The sequence below is a fragment of the Scylla paramamosain genome, chromosome 14 (assembly GCF_035594125.1).
Source record: "Scylla paramamosain isolate STU-SP2022 chromosome 14, ASM3559412v1, whole genome shotgun sequence".
Classification (NCBI taxonomy): Eukaryota; Metazoa; Arthropoda; class Malacostraca; order Decapoda; family Portunidae; genus Scylla; species Scylla paramamosain.
Genome location: NC_087164.1, coordinates 14,141,399 through 14,161,471, shown reverse-complemented (window position 1 = coordinate 14,161,471; position 20,073 = coordinate 14,141,399). Strand labels below are relative to the sequence as shown.

The window sequence follows — 20,073 nt, the reverse complement described above, 5'->3', positions numbered from 1 at the left end:
ATGCAGCAGCTAGTGCGAGCCAGACTATCACGAGTTGTGGAAACAGCTCCCCTAACACTGATCCTGCCTCAGTGCAGAACTTGGTGCCGCCAGAAGCAGTCTGTGAACATTTATGTGGAATAGTGGAGGAAGTCCCTTGAATCCCGGCCAAGCCTTGAAGGCCTGTGTGTAAATAGGTATAGGAAACTCTCCTGAGTGCTTGGTTTGTTTACTACAAGATGGAAAAAGTTTGGTTCGTTCATTAGAAGATGGAAAACCGTATCATCCAAAACCTGGCTTGTTAACTTTATTACATGAAAACAATACTTGAGAGACATCAAACCATTATAGGAAAAAAAAAAAAAAAATGACGACTCTAAAACAATATATGTGCCTTGCAGCGGCGGTGACATAATAGAGAAGATAAACAGACTAGGTAGGCCTATGTAGACTTCATGCTTTCGCTGCAGAAAAAAAAGGGGGGGATGCCATTATTTCACAGTGGCATAAAAGGAAGCCTTTATTCAGGTGTGTGTGTGTGTGTGTGTGTGAGAGAGAGAGAGAGAGAGAGAGAGAGAGAGAGAGAGAGAGAGAGAGAGAGAGAGAGAGAGAGAGAGAGAGAGAGAGAGAGAGAGAGAGAGAGAGAGAGGTGCAGTAATTTATCAGTAAAGTCAAAGGTCACACATCACAGGTCTCACACAGGGGAGGACGCGGCCTGGCAAACACATGACAATTAGTGGGATGGGAATGCGTCACTTGACTTAACAATTAGAGCGACTATGACAGTATAAAAAAAAAAAGTTTAAGACACGAACTCATTATACACAGCACGTCACTTGCAGTCCAGCGCACGAGACTCGCAGGTGACTCCAATCACTACTGGGTACGGGTGACGTGGCATTCGTAAAGTTAAAACAGTATCGTCTTGTAATAATAATATCTCAAATTCTAGCTCATTCTTTTGGCTCTAATCTTTAGGGACTTGGAGCTTCAATCGGCCTTTTTATCTTGCTTTTTTTTTGTAGCCTTTAGCCAGGGCCACTCTTACATAAGAAAAAGTTAACAAAATTCAAAAAGCTGGATGAGTCCCTATTATAATACCAATCAGTGCATGGTATATCATCTTTCACTCTTTTGCTTTCACGTCTGATGCTGGACAAAATCAGACACCCCAACACGTTATTGAATCCAGCTCGTGTTCATAAAACCTGAATTTCCAAAATACAAATAAGCCATCACTCGCTTTTTACGCCTGTAACAGCTTTACACTGTAGCCTTACATCCTTCACTGCTACATATCAGTAAAATCATATTATATAATTCCTTCCTACCAGTATTCACATTAATTTTAGCTTGTATTTACTCTTTTTTTTTTTTTTATCGTTCTCGACTAAATGCTCTGAGGCAGGAAGCTCACGCCTTGACGAGCCTCCCCCGCCCCTGCCTCCCAGATAGAGTTGTGCACAAAGAAGAGGAAAGTGAGCAGCAAGAATGAAAAAAGGCAAGACGAAAGAAACGTGAAAAAAAAAAAAAAACGAAAGCAAGCAAGAAGCATACGTACAAAGACAACATGCAGAAGATAAATTGCAGCATTAGAGATCACTGTCTGCTTGTATACGTAGATCACACACACACACACAAAAAAAAAAAAAAAGATTAGCAGGGAAACATAAGAACACGCCACTATCAAACATGGTACGTACAAAAGACTGCAGGCACCTTAAAAAGAAAAAAAAAAAGGAAAAGTATGAAAAGTATGAGGAAGACAAACATGGCGGAGTTCAGAACAAAACGCGTCTCAAGTCCAGAGAAAATGAAGGAGGGAGAGTGCAGTGTACAGAAAGGCGGGTGTTTTAGAGCAAAGGAAGGGAACAAAGACAAGTGCGAGATGAAACGAATGGAGATGGCCGCCCCTCTTCATGCAGGTGAGGGAGAGGCGCCATCCACTGCACGGCACTCCTGGAGGGGTTGAGTGTGTGGGATTACATACGTATGAAATAGTAGCCAAAATTCATAAATGACAAGAGGGCAAGGGTATGTTTGGTGGTCTTAAGACGATAAATGCGCTCTTGGAGATGTAATATATTAAACTGCCTTAAGAAACCGTTAGCTTCTTCAGTGTTAATGTTGCCAAAGAGACTGATAATGGTGTCTTATGAGAACGTATTTGTAAATCAACTATGAAACAACTGTAATAACTTGTTGATTCCTCCGAATGTAACACATGAAAATACCTTAGGGAACCGTTTGCTTGTTCAATAGTAAAGTTACCAAAAAAAGACTGATCATGCTGTTTTTTTTTTTTTTATGAGAATGTATTTGTAAACTGTATAAAAAAAAAAAAAACGATAAGTTGTTGATTTTTCTTATTTACACTGACGCAAAGACTGTAACTTATCGTAGCTTGAATTGAGACTTTTGGAAGATGTGTATTACGATTCTCCAATACGTAAGTTAAAATAAGAAAGGCAGACGCGGAGAGGAAGTTGGGACATGAATAACGCCTCTGATTAAAAGATGAAGACTTACAGGGAATATTATCTTTGTTTTCAAGGAAGTCATGCCAGGAAAGGTTAGATGCTCCACCCACCAAGGAAGTAAAGGAGGAGAAAACAAGTACTTGCTGTAATAAAAACCCAATTTGCAGCTTCATATATTTGCCTCATGCCAGCGAGATGAGGTCACACATCCCGAGGCCTGAGGAGGACAGAGTTTCTTGTCGAGATCATGAATGCAAAGACTAAATGAAGGCTTCAGCACTGCCTTGGGTCTTGCCTTTCATTGCGAGGAGCCGCCGGTTATCTTATTATCCCTTCATTACTGTTTAATGTCGAACTTAATAAGGACCTAAAATTATAATGAATCGAGGAAGCTTAAAAAACCTCTGATTAGAGAAGTTGATGAGTCTCAGGCTCAGTAAGACAAAAAAAAAAAAAAGTCCTCTCGCATCAGGAAGCCGAAGATGACATTTCTTAGGGTTCTATTCCAGAGGTAGACTTTAATTAAGATCGTATCTCGCCACGTGTCACTCAGAGTTACCTCCTTTTCATTATCATGCGTAGGAGAAGGACGGATTGGTGACACGCTTAATCTGACTACCAGGAACTCAAGGGCGACAATCTGTAGTAGTGCTTACGATGCGTTTTAGAGGCAGTCACAGTCGTATTTCGTTTTATATCATTGAGTTACTTATTTTTCATTATTATACTCAGAAGGACGGATGAGTGATATGCTAATCGAGGGCAGGAACACATGAGTGACGATCTACAATAGAGCTTACGATGCGTTCTACAGGTAGTCACATGTCTTCACTCCTTTCCCTTTCACTGCAATGCTCCTCCAGTCTCAGCATTCAAAGCAGTGTGAATTAAAAGCTTGCAGTGACACAGAGGAAAGATAATAGAAGGTTAATTGTATTTTATTTGGATTACATAATTATTTAAGACTGCACAGCAAAAAATGAGTTTAAAAAGTTACAGATAATTAAGAAAAAAAAGTCTAACAATAAAAGGGTTGAAATTCTTGATATTCCCACGTTCGGGCTCATTAGATCATATATATGTACTCATCAAGCAGATTATGTAAAAATATAAAGATAAAATACATCAAAATAATTCAGACAGCCAATGAACCGCTAGCTAAATGCACTAATTACAGTAAATACCCAACGGAACGCGCGAATAAATCAAATCAAATGAATTCAAATCACTGACCACAATATGAGCATTCTCCTGGAAAGCTCCCCGCCTCCGCCACACGCCCACACCTGGAACAAAAGGCGACTTATGACCAAAATCCGCTTTCCCCCATTACAAAACCAGCGATTAAATGACAAAAAAATGAGCCACAAAATAGAGAGGAATACGTAATATTCAGTCACTGTTTCATAACTGTGATGACAAATGATTTCCTCTTTTTTTTTCAAATCCGCAAAACCTAACAGTGTATTTTTAAACTGAATAAACTAATAGCAAAATAATGAATTGACGAATAAACCTGTATTTTTCTCGAATCTTCCCCTTTGTCTATAGTTTTAGAAATGGCATTATGAGTGGGCTTATGCTTTTAACCCTATATATTTTTTTCTTTATTTCTTTTTTTGCTTGGTTGCTCTCACTAATACATAAGAAAGAAAAGGGGGAAGAAAAAAATTGGCGCCATGGTCAAGGTGGCGAGGCGTGTGGAAGGATGAAGGACGGAAAAAGTGCTGCTGTGTTGTTCATCTTGCCCCTCGGGATACGGGGCCTGTCGGGGAATTATTCACCCTCTTTCCTGGAACAGTGCGTCACCTTGGTTTCCAGTCCCACGCTCGCGCTCTCTCTCTCTCTCTCTCTCTCTCTCTCTGGGTAAGCTTCTGTAAATTTCCCTAACGTAACATACACTCTACTTATCGAATCCAGCAAACCTGTTCACTACACCACAATTGCATGAATTAAACACTTCCTTCATCATTTCCGTTCTTCCAGCAATTCTGGAGGTGGGAATACACTAAGAACTCCTTCTTTATCAAGAGGAGTTGCAGCTTTTGGCATCAATTCTACACCTCTCTCTAGAAGTCGTTGACACCGCCGCCACCAATACTGAGTCGCTGCCAGGAATTCGCAATATACTTACACTTATTGCACAGTGCACCGCCAATTGTTCGATGCAACAGAAGGTTCAAATTATTTCCAGAGCGACGGGTGAAGGCGGAAATAGCAGTCTTCACACACACACACACACACACAAACACACAATCAGAGAGAGAGAGAGAGAGAGAGAGAGAGAGAGAGAGAGAGAGAGAGAGAGAGAGAGAGAGAGAGAGAGAGAGAGAGAGAGAGAGAGAGAGAGAGAGAGGGAGAGAGAGAGAGAGAGTCGGATAGTCAGTCAGTCAGTCAGTCAGTCACATCGACAGACAGACGAAAGTGCAGAGAGGCAGGAAGGCAGAGACTTGCAATGGCTAAGTTGTGGAGGTCAAAGGGCCACACACACACACACACACACACACACACACACACACACACACACACACACACACATCCGTTTCTCGTCCTTACCACATACAATCATAATAAAAACAAACACATCCCTCTCAAAAAAAAAAAAAAAAAGTGAGACAGATCCCGCCCCCCTCAAAAAGAGTTCGAAATTCCACAAGAGCGAAACCTAAAAAAAAAAAAAAAAAAAAAACAATGGAAAGTCCGATTCGTTGGCGATGGACCCTCACCAGCGAACCATCAACTCAAAACAAAGAGCTCAATGGTTCATGCGGAACGATCTGAAGGGACCATAACCTCCATCACCCACATTGACACGGCCCCGTTGGTGATAACCCGGCGGCGGGGAAAAGCCAGGTGGGGGAGACTCTTCCGACAGCCGCCGACCTCACTACTGTCACACCAACACTACATACGTGCCTTCTCTTTGTCATCAGTGGCACCAAGTGGTTCTGCGACGAGCGGCAAAATTCGTGAGTAGATTCTATTCATACTGTGTCCGCCTCTCTTGTCTGTTCCTGCCTGTCGTCTTCGTTGCTGAGTTTCTAATACCGCTGTTTCGTCTTTCCCTGCTTCTGTTTGTCTTGTCTGTATTATTTTTTTTATTGTTGTTGTATTTTTAGTTTATTTCTTTCACTCTTTTTAGTGGCGTTGTATTCTTTTGTATTGCTATTTTCAGTTTGTTTTTCTCCCTTTTTACTGCTACTGTACTTTTGGCTTCCTTCTTTAATTTTTTATACTGCTACTGCATCTTAATATCTTTTGTATAGTACTCATCAGTATATCAAGGGATTTTTGATAAAAGAAAAACTCATAATACAGGAGAAATGAGTACAGAAAGTTACTCTATTTGTGACCACGAGCGTAAAGAGGAAGATTGGACAGACAGATTGAGATGGTTCGGTCTACATGCTGCTTATATTTGGTGGCTTGACATTTTCATTTCTTTCTCTTGTTCTATAAAATTGCTCTCCTCTAAGTGAATCCTAAACTTGGAAATGTCACGTGTGGGGAAGAACCATATTTATTTTTTAATGGTACGATTATTTTCACTTTTTTTGTTTATTGTATTTTCTTTTAACGTGGAAAATAAATCCTTGTGTTACTTTGCATTTTTTAATAATATTCTATTAGTTAGTTTTTCTCCTTCTTTTTAAATTAAACTAATACATTTTCGTAGCAGTATTTACTTGACGAAAAGGACCCTAACACAAATCACGTGTGAATTTTTTTTTTTTTTACCACTGGATTTAGGGGTTATTTTCAACAACAGTTCAGATATGAAGGGCACATCTTTCGTTTCTAACGTTTCATGTAATACTGTTAACTTTTGTTTTTATCTTGACCTGTTGATTCATCATATCTAGACTTTTTAATATCAAGGTAATAATCACTCAGACACATAAGCATAATTTAGATCTCCGTGAAAACCGAAAGACAACAATGTAGATTCTATCCCAGATACACATATAATAAAGTGCCATGTGTTCCACCCATACTAAAGAGCTTAGCAAAGTTACTTCACTACTTATATGCCATGATTTTTTTTTTTATTATACCAGGCGTGTATACAGTAAAATATTTTGTTTATCGTCCAATGTGCTTTTAAACACATTAAAGAGCATAAAGCATTGCAATAATAGTATGCCGCTACAGAATTCCCTTTCATCCTCAAAATTATTCAGAAGCGGAGTTACAATGTCACAGAGAATCGTTAGTTTTCCATTCTGGATATTAGCACTACCTACTGTTCACATTTCCATAAGGTAATGAATATTGTCTGGCATTGTGACGATTGGTGAATATCTCGTATTACACTTACAGAATATTAGCTGTCAGAGGAGACAGAGACTTTTCTCTGTTCATATGCACATAAACTGCGAAATGTTTGTATAGTTGTTTCATATTTGAAATACCAGCGTGTCCATGGGCGACGAGACGTGAAGACCTGCTGCTCATCAAGTGTGTCGTGCACTATATTTTTTATTTCTATGACAGGTACACATTTTTAATAAACTCTACTTAATATATCCTGAAGTGGCATGAACAAGGCTGATTATTATTATTATTATTATTATTATTATTATTATTATTATTATTATTATTATTATTATGTTGGTGATGATGATTGATATTTTGATGGCAAATGTATCATGAGACCGGTGTTTGTACAGTTACCTGAAGAAGCACTAGAATATTGTATAAAGTTAGTAAAAGGAATCTCGTGAAAGAAGATACTGAGGACCCTTAGAGACTCTGACAGGCTCGTGATGTAGTGTCTTTATCCTGTGCGTCTCAATGCAAACTTTTTTTTTGTTGTGTTCTAAAACATCAGCAAAAAGCGATTGCAGCAGTGAAAGGATAAGATAGAAAACGGGAACCTGAAAAAAAAGACGCTAGAAATTAAAGAAAAGAAAGAAAGAACGGAAAGATTGAAGGCATAAAAAAATAAATATATATAAATAAATAAATAAATAAATAAATAAATAAATAAATAAAAGAATGGAAAAAAAAAAAAAACATTCCGTGGCGATATGAAGACGTGAGAAGAGTTTCGGAAAGTCTTTGTTGGAGCCACGGACAGACCAAGGTATCGTGATGAAATTCCCCTTTTTGAGGTGCCGCCAAGGAGAAACTGACTGGACCGAACACTTGAATCGGTATTGCCGGCTGCTGCTGCTGCTGCTGCTGCTGCTGCTGCTGAGACTCCAGGAGAGATTCGAGAGATTCTTCCCTCACATTATACACTATCGACCACTGAGCGAGCGTCTGTGGCCGTTATGGCGGCGACGGACACTGTTGATTGCATACGCACCTGGGCTGTGGCGGAAGTAATTAAGTTATTCATTATACTCTAGTCTTGAGGAAAAGCAAACGTAGTGGAAAATTCAATTCACACAATCAAAAACCAGGCAGGTATTCCACTCCCGGACGAAACCAAGGAGGCACAAAGCACTCTCAGAGACCTTGCCATTGTGATAACCCCGCCCAGACCAAGGCAGGCCAGAAGAGGTGATTAACGACAAGCGTTTTTTTTTTTTTTTTTTTTTTTTACTTGCCGGAGTCTTAAGTTGTTGGCACCCTCCCCTCCTCTCCCTTCCCTTGGAGCATCTCGTCTCTCCTCCCTTACTCCCTTAAAAATGACACGGAGGAAGTTAATACCAAGGGCAATATGCATTAACTCATCAAACCAAGTGAGCTTTGATGGAAGTGGACGAATTTTTTTTTAAGCTAAAATTAGTCATTGCATGTCATCTACGCTTTTTCTCTTTTTTTTTTCCACAAGTGTTTTTGAAATCTGGATAAACGGGTGAATATTTAACGAAATGCTTAAATGGGGGGTGAAAACAGTCTATGCCATTATGACTCCATGTTTCACGACTCTCGTTCTCTGCCCAGTATTCTTAAACGGTCTGCTCTCTCACTATAACTATTTTCAAAAGCCACGGAGGTGATTAGCCGGGTTCTCAAGTGTGTTTCTCATGTTGATAATGTAGAAATCTTGTTAATTTATCATTAGAACCACAAAAACACCATTAAAAACCCGTGTAACTTTAACTAGAGACTTTCGAATGTAGTGCAGGTGCGGCGCAGGAGTTTCAAGTGGTGTGAGGAGTGATGGGGAGGAAAGGGAGGTGGGCATTCCTTCCTTCCTTCCTGCCATAGCCTCTGACGCCTCGATCATTCTAATGTGATGCGGCCTTGTCTTCTGAGCCTTTATAGTACAGCGGAAGGGTCAGGAGGAGAAAATAGATGGAAATGTATAAGGAAATAGGATACCGAGAATCAGGGTTGCAATGAATGTTTCAGAGGGTGATTATACAGAAGAATATAAGGAAATAAGAAGCGATGTTGCAATGCGTGTTCTAACGGACGGACAAAAATAGAGAGGAATGTATACAGAGAAAATAAAGGCTAAAAATTGCAAATGAATGCTTATGAAAAGGTTTTAGGGAAGGAAATAAATAAAAATAAGAATCGATTTTGCAGTTAGTGTTTTAACGGATGGGGAAAATATAATGTAAAATGAAATGTATGAAAAGACAATATAAGTTGTAAGAAATGCTTTGGGATACAATTATAAAAAATGAAAGGCATAAAAGGAAAGGAAATTAAATGAAATAAAAACAGTAAATGTTGCAATGACTATTTCAGAAAGCAATTACAAAAAAAAAGGAAAGGGAAAAAAAGCTTAAGAAAATGACACTCAGATTATAGAAGGGATAAGTGCTTTTGCAGAGAATATTATGCATTTAATGGTTGAGGATTTCGTCATCTATTGGCAATATTTACATCACGAAGCGAAAGTTGCGTGAAGTTTGGAAATGCAGGACGACTTCAAGATTGCCTATTGGATGTGCTGGAGGTGGTGGTGGTGGTGGTGGTGGAAAAGTGGAAGGGCGGTGTGGAGTGGTGGTGTTAAATATTGAGGTGTGGTGCTCTTAGTGTGGTAGTGGTGGTGGTGGTGATGGTATATGAATGTTGTGTTGTAGTAGTTGTGGATTTGGTGTAGGAATATGGTTGTTGTTGTCGTTGTTGTTGTTGCTGCTGTAGTTGTTGTTGTTGTTGTTGTTGTGGTGGTGGTGGTGTTGTAGGAATATAATAATAATAATAATAATAATGATAATAATAATAATAATAATAATAATAATAATAATAATAATAATAATAATATAATAATAATAATAAAATTAATAAACGGTTTATTCTTTTGGCAGTTAACAAACTGAAAATGTACAGAGGGGGTGGGGAAATACTTAATATTGTGCTGTAGGTGTGATTCTGGCGTAGTAGTATGGTTGTGGTGATGGTGTTGGTGGTGGTGACAATAGTAACAATGAGTAAGTGTCAATGGTACTAGAGGTTGTTGTTGTTGTTGTTGTTGGTGGTGGTGGTGGTGACATTGGTAAAAGAATGAGTTAGTGCTGGTGATATCGAGGCATGGTGATGATGTTAGCGATGGTGAAAAAGCTTAACGGTGAAAATAGCGAATATACAATTGTCATGGTGATAATGTTGAGAAAAATACAATATAGCAAAAATGGCGGTATATACTAGACCGGTAGATAGAGTGTCTGAATAAATAATAAAGGATAACAAGTACGAAAACATCCTAATGATAACTGTCAGCTGGCGTGGCGTGGCTGGTATACTGAGGCTGCACCAGGTCTTGTGTGTTTCAGGAGTGAAGGTACAGGGCCACGGGGAGGTTAGGGAAGCGTGGACACCAAAAACAAGCCCTGCGTCAGTACTTGAATGCTGCTGGTTTCCTCACACATTGTACACCTTAGCACTGACTGTGAGGGGAGCGCTATCTCACATTCCCGCTCACTCATGACATTTGCGAATTTGCAGTGAAAGAAATGTCAGGCTCTTGGTGGACTTCGGGCTTAAGAATAATCTTTAGTGCTTTTGTTTTCAAATCTCGGTTTCTTCTTTGTGTTTATCAATTGATCTCTTATTTTTTTCATGCTTTGAACTTTCATTAGGACTATTTTTAAAGGCCACAGATGATTAGTTATGTTTTCTTCACATTTTTCCAATGATGGTAAGGAATTCCTGTCAAAAAGTCACTAAAATCAACAATACCTCGATAACTTGAAGTGAAGATTGTTAAAATTGTAGCGATGAGCCTTTGAACGCTCATTACAACTATTTTCAAATTATCAGTGCGGTTTTTTGTTATTTTCCCACTGATAATACGAAATCCCTATCAGACTATCACGAGGATCAACGGGAGACTGCTAAAATTCGAGGTGAGGAGGAGCCGAAACACGTCACACTATAGAGTCCCAAATTCCAGGGCTTGCTGTTTTGTTGGTGGCGGAGCAAGAAGTATAAGATAGCACACTGCCTGCACCACACCGCCACGTCACTCCCGCCTCGCTCCCTGTGGTGGTGGCGCTGCATTAGTCATCTCATCTGGACAGGTACCACAAAGACACGCCCTGGACCTTCTCTCATCCTTCCCTCTCCCCACCAGCACACACACACACACACACACACACACACACACACACACACACACACACACACACACACACACACACACACACAGAGTTCATTCCCCACAGCCAACAAATTACTTCTATCTCACAATTTCACCCATATCTTAACGATTAAACTATTAAATAGATCATCATAAATTTTTCATGGGTATTTTCCAAGCTAGAAGGGTTGGAGCTACGTATACCTTCCTTATATATATTAGCTGGGATTCATCTTGATACATGTATTACTGCATTACTCTCACATCTCTAAGCTTTTACAATCTTCCCCAGTCTTACTCCTCTCTCACAAGCAAAAACAGTCCTTTCATGAAATCTCTACATTCAAGACAACTTCGTTCTTTTCTCCGATTTCAACGTATCAGAATCAATCTTTTTTTTTTTCATAATAACAAAAAGGTCGTCTGTATATATTATTAATAGTGATCGGTTTTGTTAGATTTCTTCAACATAACCACAGTCAATCATTTTTTTTGTTTTCGATAACATGATAATAAATGCTTCCTGTATATACACAGAGGGACCAATATTCCTAAAGCATATCTCGTATTGACGTGTCGGTTGGCATAGTCCGCGTGATCGTGACAGGAGTGGACGCTTCCCTTCTCTCGTGTTCACCCTCATCGGAGATACACAAGGCAAGCAGGAAGGCACCACCAGAGCTCACCATCAAGGTCTTAAAAAATCAATGTTGTTACGCTAATCACTGGCAGGCTTGACTCAGACGTGGATTAATGACTGTTGGATCAAAGCCACTGAAGTCATAAATCGCAACATGACATCCGCCCTCGTGTCATGTCAAACTGGCGACGCGGGGTGTGTGTTATTCGCAATTAATTTCCTTCATAATAATAATAATAATAATAATAATAATAATAATAATAATAATAATAATAATAATAATAATAATAATTACAATAATGTCACCTTTTTCTCAATCATTATTGACGCTATTCGTGCTATCATAATCCTTATCCGCCTCATCATCATCACCATTATCTTCATCTTCAAAAACAAGAGAATATTATGTTTGTTCGTTATTATGTTTGTTATTAGATACCACATAAACGGTTTAGCAATGAAAAAAAAAATCACAAGAATAAGGGAGGCGACAAAAATAAAAACATGTCTACAAGAACAAGAACAAAAACAAAAAAACAACATTAACCACTACTACTACTACCACCACCACCACCACCACTACTACTACTACTACTACTACTACTACTACTACAACTACTACTACTACTACTACTATTACCATTCAATGAAATAAAAAAGTAACATCACTGTTCACAATATTTTCCGTAACTTCAGAACTAAAAACGAGCAAAAGAAAAAAAAGTCTTACTTTCTTTCCAAAAGCACTTGGCGACACTACCTCTTACCTGAGAGAGAGAGAGAGAGAGAGAGAGAGAGAGAGAGAGAGAGAGAGAGAGAGAGAGAGAGAGAGAGAGAGAGAGATAGGAAAAAGCTGTCTTAATTACCTTTCACACCGAGAGGACATCAAAAGAGGAGGGTAAGGCATTTACTAAGCATGATTACCTTCGCTCCTCCCCGCAGAATCTAATCTAGGCAAGTATTTAGCGAGGTAATTCAATAATAGTGGAGGTAATAAGAGTGTGAGAGCAGGGCAGGAACCGATTATCAACACCTGAATTTCTCGCGCCATGCAGTCGGGCTTCTTGAACTTGAGACTTTTCTGGGGCGCGAAATAGGAAGGGAAAGAAATATTCCTCTTTACTTTAATGTTATCGTGACAATATTCAATCGTTTCTAGTAACTGTATGACGCTTGTTTTGTCGTTTGAGTAATCCTACATGACTTTACTAGGCAAATATTAAGCCACATACCCAAAAAAGGTTCAAACTCTTAGTAAATTCGGACAAATATCTGAACAGTATTTAATCCTTTTAATGACATTATAACACTTGTTTCGTCATTTGAGTAAAACCAAATGATATTACTGAACAAAGAACAAGCACTAATAGGTTTCAACTACTCTTACACACGGTAAGAAAATAAGGGAAGCTGCATGAAGCCATGAGGCCTACACGTGGCAGTCCCTGTACAAAATACCTATTTCCACCTATTAATGAAACACCGATTTTAATATCAGTGATGGTTTTCATAACTGTAAACTTGCACTATTCCACATTATTAACCCTAAGAACCCATGCAGATCAGGAGGTTAAGATGACGAAAGAAACCTAACTCAAAACAAAGCAAGACAAACTCAATGCATGCTCATATACTACCATGGGATCTTAGTATTCGTGGTTTCCCTATCATGGGGGATGGTTGTCGGAGTTTCCCCTAAAGGGCTAACTTTTATCGCCGCTGCTCCTCAGTTTTGAGTCCGACGCTTTAGCTCGGAACTTTACGAGGCAATAGAAACGGAGGCAAGAAGCAAGAGGGAAACTTAACTATTTATAAGTCCTTGAAGCCTCAGTGAAGCCCCGCGCCTCGACAGCCTCTCAACGTTAAGATACTTCGCTATCTCTCACTCCCATGCACTCACTCTCGCCTTCCGGTGCCATCCCACCTCTTGATAATGAGTTTGGCAGCGGTTATTCCCTTTCACCCTGCCGACCTTTAGCGATGAAAACAGAGCTGTGTCCTTGAATACGTTGTGCCTTGACCTCATTCCCGCCTCACGCCTTGAAATATGTACCAAGCCAATTTTAGGTAACCAGTTGACGAGTATTTGCTTATTTCCTTTCACCCAGACGATCTTCAGTGGTAAAAACAGAGCTGTGTCCTTCATTAAGTCATGCCTTGACCTTATTTGCGGGTTCATAAATGTACCAAGCTAATTTTAGATAGCTAGACCAACGTTTGAGTATTTCCTTTCACTATGACGAACTAAAATAACCTAGCTTTTTTTTTTTTTTTAACCGTAGGCGAAAATACGCAGTCGTGTCAATCAATAAGACGAGTTTGGACTATATTTGTCCTTTACCTTCAAGTATTTTTTTCGTATTTACTCGTAGTTTGCCGATGGTTATTTGCTTTCATCTCCACAATCTCTGGCGCAGAAAATAGAGCAATGTCCTTCAGCGCAAGTCTGGACTTGTTTGCCTTATGTCCCTAAATTACATACCAAGCCATATTTTGGTCGTTTGTTTTGCCAGACATTTCCTTTCATCTCGACAACCTTTACTGCAGAAAACATGAAGCTGTGCAGTTCAATAAGACACTTCTTGATATTTTTTACTGGGATGCGTGCGTTCTGTGGCTAGCAAAGTGACTGAGGAAACGATCCAAAGGAATTTTTTTTTTTTTTTTTTTTCAGTGGTACGTTTAACTTCAATGGTCGCTCATCATGTGACAGGAACGGAGTCTGACGGATTGTTTTGACTCGAGAGCCAAGTGAAGATTATGAAGAGGGAGACAAAAGCAAGTCTGAAAATGAAGACAGAAACAATAGCAAAGGAGGGTGAAGGTGAGCGATGCTATATCTAGTCCGTTAGTTGCTGTCACCAGGGATACAAACCTTATACATAAAAGTTAAAGGATTACGAAGCTAAAATTAAACACGGCAAGACAACGACAAAAATAATTCATAGGGAGAAAGAAAAGTCAAAAGTAATCAAACCAAAACCCTAAAGAAGATTTAACCATATTCCAGAAAAAAAAAAAAAAAATATGTTTAGTCTTAATGATGAACTTGTTTTTCGCGAGGAGGATGAAAAGACTTTTGGAAGGAATAAACTGCAAAAGGGAGATCAAGATTACCAGATATTTCATGCATCACGGGAGATCTAACGGGGCAGGTCGTGTTTATCTAAATGTTCTAGTCACAAAGCGAGAGTTTAATCCGATTTGATGCCTGATCCAAGAGCTTTCAATGTGAATATGCAGCTGTAATAGTGACTAGGGAGTGATGCTCGAAATAATAATAATGAAAAAGTTTTATTATTATTTTTATTATTATTATTATTATTATTATTATTATTATTATTATTATTATTATTATTATTATTATTATTTAGTAGTAGTAGTAGTAGTAGTAGTAGTAGTAGTAGTAGTAGTAGTAGTAGTAGTAGTAGTAGTAATAATAATAATAATAATAATAATAATAATAATAATAATAATAATAATAATAATAATAATAATAATCACAACAATACATAAGAATAATTTTCAACATGAGCATCAAAATCAGAGATTTTTTTTTATACTTTCCGTATGGTTACCAGTAAACAATTATGCCAGACCACTTGCTGGTATACACAAAATGTAACATCGCTCTTAACAATATATGGGAAATGGATCCAGTATAGCACCACACATACACACACACACACACACACACACACACACACACACACTGCTCCTCAGTTAGTGCCTCGTCTCGGGTCACACTTACTACAACTGATAAGAAAACTGAAAAGTGGTGAGGAAAACTTCACCCATAGACTTTTGTTATGTAAGAGGGGCACTGGCCAAGAACAGCATAGTAGGAAAAATAAGAGAGAGTCAGTCTCCCTAAAGAGAGGTTAAAAAGGATAATCTATATGAACTATAATATTTCTTCGGGAGGATATGGTCAGTAGTGAAAAAACGTTTTGCTTTCTCACCAAGATTGTTTTTCAAGACAGATGACAGAGATGATTATCCGGATTTTCATGTGTGTTTCTCTTGTTTATAATGTAGAAGCCTTATCAATCTGTCACGCAAAAACACTTTTAAAAACCCATGAAACTTTAACTAGATCTCTTACAAAGCAGTGTAGCTGCTATCAGAAGTGTTTCAGAATATGGTCCTAAGAGATAACAATCTTAAGTCCACCACATGATGTTCGAGGCCGTGGTTATTCACACCGACAAGCGACAACCACCTCCACCACCTCTCCCCGTGGCACACACGAGGTAGTCTGGGCAAAAGAAAGTGAAACCTCGTATACCATTTTTCGATCGCAATTAAGGCGCTGCTCTCAAAGTAAGGCTGATTGATAAGTGGGAGTAATGAAAAGGGAGGCTTTGCGGCAGCGACAAACACTCATCACATCAAAACAACCAGTGTTATTTTTAACAATTACATAGAAAGATATATACGTATATACCAATTTAATCCACTTTGTGTAAAGAGAACTTTGATTTTACTATTCTCTTCCTTGAATAACTTATATATACCTGTTAAAAAAGAGAGTTAAACATTTTCTTGACGTATTAGAGAGAAAAATAACTTTGCATCTGATAAATACCTGCTGAAAAAAGTGAGTTGAATATTCTCCTTCCGAGAGGAATTAACAATATTGCTTATATAAACCAACAGAAAATGAGTTTAGTGTTCTCTTGATGTTCAGATAGAAAAAAAAAGTATCACCGTACCATCATCCTGAGTCAAAATCCCTCCTAATGACCGGTGTCTACGCGTCACGTGCTCCGGATTCATTCAGAGGTAATACTTAAAAAGTCAAGCTAATTGGCAAGTGTGACGGCTACCCTGCGTGTCAATAAGTAATATCACAAAACAATTCTATCTACATATATACGTAGAGAGAGAGAGAGAGAGAGAGAGAGAGAGAGAGAGAGAGAGAGAGAGAGAGAGAGAGAGAGAGAGAGAGAGAGAGAGAGAGAGAGAGAGAGAGAGAAAGTTGTACAGCTAGATGAATGTATTTTAGCAGAACTCCATCATCATCTGTTTTCATATAAATTTACGAAGAATACTTAAGGAGACTGAATCCATGTGTTGCGGGGCATGTGATTGAGGCATATAAGCACAAGCCTTCCAAATAGTATTTACAATATCCATAAAAACTCGATCCCTGCGGCACGCCACTAACCCACCAGGGACTGTATCCTGCATTAAGATCAATACTGAATCCTTCACTCCCCGCTGTTAATACTGAATAACAACCTATTTACGCACGTCTTGTAGAGGTACACTCATACAAAATAAGAAAAAAGAAAACAAGCCTTATTCTTCTTCTCGTAAAGACTTCTTCTCGTAAAGGCTGAAATCCACACAGTGTGCAACAAACGAAGGGTCTTCACTAAATTTGGCAAACCTGGCTGTGGGAAGCGTCACGAATGGGAAGTGTATCATGTCGTAACTCGAGCCATTGAGTGGTGGATCACAGATTACAAATACTACGTAGATTTAAATATTTTTTTTTTATTTTACTTCCGCTGAATCAAATTGCTTTGTGTCGTTTTAATATGGATACTTTTATTGTGTGTGTACATCGACTTTCCTACAAGAGGAGCAATGCAAGAAGCGCCATTGCAGTACCCATGGAACACGGACAGGGATCTTCCTTACAGGGCTTTGTTTGGCTCAATAAACGAGAGCATACAGGAGTAAAGGCGACTGTGATCTGGAGTGAGTGAAGGAATGGACAAGACCTAAATTTTGGAACGGTTACAATGAATGAATCCGGTTCGAAAAAGTTGGCTTATGATGACTAATTAAATAATTGAGTTATCTACTATATTGCAACCATACCATGAAAATTTAATTATGCCGAGAACGGAAATGTCACCTACATCTGAGAAACGCAGAGCTCCTGAAAAGAACATTCATTGGAGTCTTGTTCCAGCTCTATGAATATCTGAGGCCTTGATAATGTATTGTTCAACGTCTTGGCAGCTCCTCACGGTCCAGATTTTTTTCCCCTTAGTCTGGCAAGCATATTTCTTGGAAAGTCTTACATGATAGCCAGAATAAATATTGCACTATCTCCGTGTCATCCTTTGAAAAGTTGGGATGAAAATACGAAATGAAAGAGCGTGTATGTCGAGTTTAATTATGCGGCTGTCTGTCTGTCTATCTGTTCGTCAGTATATATGTATGTATGCATGTCTCCCTTCCTAACCTTCCCCTTGCCTGCATCTCTCCTTCTCCGTCCCGTCCTCTCTCTCTCTCTCTCTCTCTCTCTCTCCGTTACCCAACACGGCATTACCACTCTGACGGATGATTTATTCACCCTACCGTCTGCCTCTGACATATTGTCAGTCATTTATTGCCGAACGCCACGTTTTTTTAATTGGTGTTGTTTTGTTGTTTGATTAAACTACAACGCGGATTGTTTTCTTTTATTTTGAAGTCCGAAAATGCTTGTTTTATCCGAAGAATCAAAAGTTTGTATTTCAAGGCCTACATATTGTCCATGTTGCAGCTTTTTTTCTCTCGCCAGTAAATGCCGAAACAATATGGAGACTGTCAGGCTCCGGAAGGCAATTACTGTTACGTAATCATGACTCGCACCAGTGTTCTTTTCGTATCGGGTCTAGTTAATTTCTTCAGCAACATTATCGACTGAACATATAAAACAATCTTCCTCGAATTAGTACACTACTCTATTTACAAAGAAGCACTTCAATAATTTCTAAATCATACAAACAAATATGAGGAATGTATCACGCAATTCTCGGAGCTGCGATTCCAACCCTTCACCTGCAAACAAGAGCTACTGAGCGGGAGACGAGCAGCTCCCAAATGAATGAGTGTCTGTGTTGGGAGGTGAAATGTGACGGGAAACCAGTGCGTCAAAAGTGTGATTAGGTGATTATCGAAATGCAGCCTTATAAATACATACATGAACCTCGGCAGTTCGTCTAAATGGATGTCAATGAAAATAAGATAACTCAAGTTTATTATTAGTCAGGGGTTCGTTTTGTCTTTGGGAGGCAAGGGGGCAAAGCATGCATACGCCGGACTTGATTCAGACAGAACAGTGAGGAAGGTTAAGGAGGAGGAGGAAGAGGAGGAGGAGGAGGAGGAGGAGGAGGAGAAGGAGGAGGAGGAAGAGGAGGAGGAGGAGGAGGAGGAGGAGGAGAACGTGAACAAGTAACTCAGATGATACTAATAATCTTGCTTTCATTCATCATTATTCACCATAATCACTCATCTTATTCATTCATTATATAAGAATATGACGGAACCTCTATCATATGACAAATTCAAGCTGAGAACTACAGTAGTTTCTTTCTTTTTTTTTAAGTAACATCTTGTTTTCATTCAATATCTGGCGCTACAAGAATGTGGCAGAACCTCACATGAACTGAAACCTACAACTCCAGTATGGCTAAGTTTTCTTTTTTTTTTTTTTTTTTTTTTCAAATAGGTACTTTTTGCCAGTGAAATGCGTCAAAAGTGGCGGAACAATGGGTGCAGTGTGCGAGGGAGCCATCAAGTTGCTCTATACTGGGCGCGAGGTCGTGTGCACCACATGCCGTGTATAGGAAGTGCGAGGTGACGTCACGCATTGTGTTGGTGGAGCAGTGACCGCACAGTCAAGGTCGACCAAACACAAGTAAAGGTCGTTACACTGACACGCGAATCTCTCGGTGCGTGTGTCTCTTAAAATATCATACGTGGGTGCTGTTTTCTTTGCTTTTCTCCCCACAGATACTTTCCCGCAGTAGTGTAGTGTCTCTTAAAATAATATGACATGCAGGTGAGGTTTTCTTTCCTTTTCTTCCCAGAGACACTATCCTGGAGTAGTGTCTCTTAAAATTGACATGGGGAGGTTTTCTTTGGTTTTCTTCTCATATATATATATATATATATATATATATATATATATATATATATATATATATATATATATATATATATATATATATATATATATATATATATATATATATATATATAAATAATTTTTTATTTATTTATTTATTTTTCCAGGAGTAAGTCATCCACCAGACTCCTCCAGCCACGGTGTTTCTACTCTGGATCTTAATAATCATATGTCTGATAGCCACACGCGCTGACGCAAAACTTAGTCTTATAAAGTGCACGCCACAAACTTTTATCGTCAATGATTTCAAGTTTTGCATGCGATTAAAAACATTTTTTACTTTACTTGTTTTGCAATCATCATATCACTATTTCGATATGTGTTCCTCTTTTTTTCTGTCAATACTCGAAGTTGTTAAACACTCAACTGTGCAAACTAAACAAAAACAAAAAACAAAAAACTTTGTTTGCCATACGCTTTAAATCATTGGTTTTATCATGAAATCCTTGCATGTAAAAGTAGGAAAAACGTAGATGCGAACTGAATAATTTTCCATAACCAATAAAAATCAAAATAATCCAGATTCCCCAAACAAAACCAAGAAAAAAATGGGAAAACTGTAAATACGATCTGACTA

The 20,073-nt window shown here is 38.7% G+C and overlaps 1 protein-coding gene across 1 annotated transcript in view; it reads right to left on the bottom strand.

The window, feature by feature from the left end:
• Window positions 1-3,378: 3,378 nt before the first annotated feature.
• LOC135106908 (uncharacterized) overlaps window positions 3,379-20,073 on the bottom strand; it is a 173,299-nt gene continuing 156,604 nt past the window's right edge. The window contains exon 7 of the mRNA XM_064016330.1: window positions 3,379-3,745. Within this exon, the coding sequence (XP_063872400.1) occupies window positions 3,685-3,745 (61 nt within the window). The 3' untranslated portion in view covers window positions 3,379-3,684. The remainder of the gene's footprint in view (window positions 3,746-20,073) is intronic.